The sequence below is a fragment of the Bubalus kerabau genome, chromosome 5, assembly GCF_029407905.1.
Source record: "Bubalus kerabau isolate K-KA32 ecotype Philippines breed swamp buffalo chromosome 5, PCC_UOA_SB_1v2, whole genome shotgun sequence".
NCBI lineage: Eukaryota > Metazoa > Chordata > Mammalia > Artiodactyla > Bovidae > Bubalus > Bubalus kerabau.
The window spans coordinates 22,685,651-22,687,489 of NC_073628.1; the positions used below are offsets into that span (position 1 = coordinate 22,685,651).

At 42.8% G+C, this 1,839-nt stretch overlaps 1 protein-coding gene across 1 annotated transcript; it reads left to right on the plus strand.

The window, feature by feature from the left end:
• Window positions 1-382: 382 nt before the first annotated feature.
• PATE2 (prostate and testis expressed 2) lies at window positions 383-983 on the plus strand. The gene is made up of 2 exons (XM_055583407.1): window positions 383-500; window positions 847-983. The coding sequence occupies exons 1-2, from the start codon at window positions 383-385 to the stop codon at window positions 981-983; spliced, it is 255 nt and encodes an 84-aa protein (XP_055439382.1).
• The last annotated feature ends 856 nt before the right edge of the window (window positions 984-1,839 follow it).

The following is a 1,839-nucleotide window of genomic DNA, read 5'->3' on the forward strand; positions in this document are numbered from 1 at the left end:
CTTACTGTCAAATCCTAGGAGTTTGATCTTACCAATTTAGTCCATTTGGTGAAGTTAGGAAGCTAAAATCCCTGTCTTTGCTTCCTTTTCTCCATTACTGAACAAAATCATCAGGATAGATAAGGGGCTCATTCCTTGGGGACCAGAGATAAATTTTTAGCGGAACTCTGACCTCTTGAGATTACATTCAGGGTTTGATTTAAACCTGTCTGTACAAGTTTGCTTTCACAAGATTATCAAAGGAGTCAGGGTCCCAAGAAAAGGTGGGGAGCACTGGGCAGTAGTAAGTTCCTGTTGGGAAGCCCCCCACCTGGAGAACCTTCACCATAAAACCGCATCCTATTATAAGCACCTCTTTCTGTGTCTGGCAGAGCCTTCAACGATGTGTTACAAATGTAAAAAATACCATCTCGGGATATGCTATGAAGCCATGAGGTCCTGCACCCTGAAGTACAGACAGACATGTGCTGTTGAAAACATTTACTTCCTTACCAGAAAAGGTAGTGTTGGGCATAGAGTAACTGAGAAGTAACCGCCTCTCCCCCACTTAGAGGCAATCGCCTCCTTTCGTCATTAAGACACATGGGTGAGTCGATGGGTAAGGATGGGATGGTCCTGCAAAGCTGGACTTTTCTTTAAGACAGTATTGAGTGAAGGAGAGGTGAATGTCCCCCTCTAAGTTAGAAAATAAAGTCCGTTCTCTGGGTCAGTAATTAATAGACTCCGTCTTAGCTCACTAGGGTCTAGAGAAAAGTCAGTGAAGGTCTGAAGAAAGGTGATTCCTAGGAATATGGTAGGAGAAAACAGAGTCATCATGGTTGTATTTCCTTTCTTTCACCTCCTCAGGGCGGAGTATGTATTTTTATTCAAAACTGTCGTGTAAGGCCAACTGTGAGGACATCAACTTCTTAAGTTTTGAGAAGAGAACAGAGCTCATCTGTTGCAAACATAAAAGCTACTGCAACCTCCCCGAAGGTGTCTAGTTCTGCATCTCTTCTGGAGTTTTGATTATTCTTCAACTCACTATCCCCTTTATGTTTTTTTGCCAAACCTATATTTTGTTCTCCTCTTCTAACCAGTGGCAGGGAGTGAGAAAATCAGCAAGTAGGTAAAAGAGGAGCCATCATTAATGATGGAGCCCCAGACAGAATTTTTGCAAATCCCTATTTACAAGGTTTTGGGTTTTTTATGATGGTACTGCCATGGATATTGTTGAGATTTCAGTTGGTTATTCATTATGTCCTATATGGAAAAGCAAAGTGTTAGGCACTCAGTCACGTCCGACTCTTTGTGACCCTATGGACAGTAGCTCACCAGGTTTCTCTGTCCATGGAATTCTCCAGGCAAGAATACTGTACTGGGTTGCCATTCCCTTCTCCAGGGGACCTTTTCAACCCAAGGATCGAACCTGGGTCTCCTGCATTGGCAGGCAGATTCTTTACAGTCTGAGCCCCCTGAGAAGCCAACTTTAGGTAATGTAGTAGTATCAAATCTTATTTTAATCACATAAATGTCTGTTTTATTTATCCCATTCTGAATGGAATTGCAAAGACTTGTGTCAAAACCATCCCAAACCAGTACTGGGAATTCTGCAACCACACTTTATCCTCATTCATACTCACTGCTCTGGGCTAGGATTCTCTGGATTAGCCCTGGCACTCTTCTTGTGTTCCTGGGTTATGGCAATAAGAGAAGACTAACTCGACTTTTCTAATCTGCTGGCAACATGAGCCACATCTTTCTCTTGTAGACCTCTTGGGGGGAATCTCAGGCCAAGAGAAAACTGGACAAACATAGGAATGAGGCTTCAAGAACTATTTTAGGGGCATTTCAGTTTGT

Coding starts and splice junctions, on each gene's coding strand:
- PATE2 (XM_055583407.1), top strand. CDS start 383: ATGTGTTACAAATGTAAAAAATACCATCTCGGGATATGCTATGAAGCC. Junction 501..846: donor TTACTTCCTTACCAGAAAAG/GTAGTGTTGGGC, acceptor TCACCTCCTCAG/GGCGGAGTATGTATTTTTAT.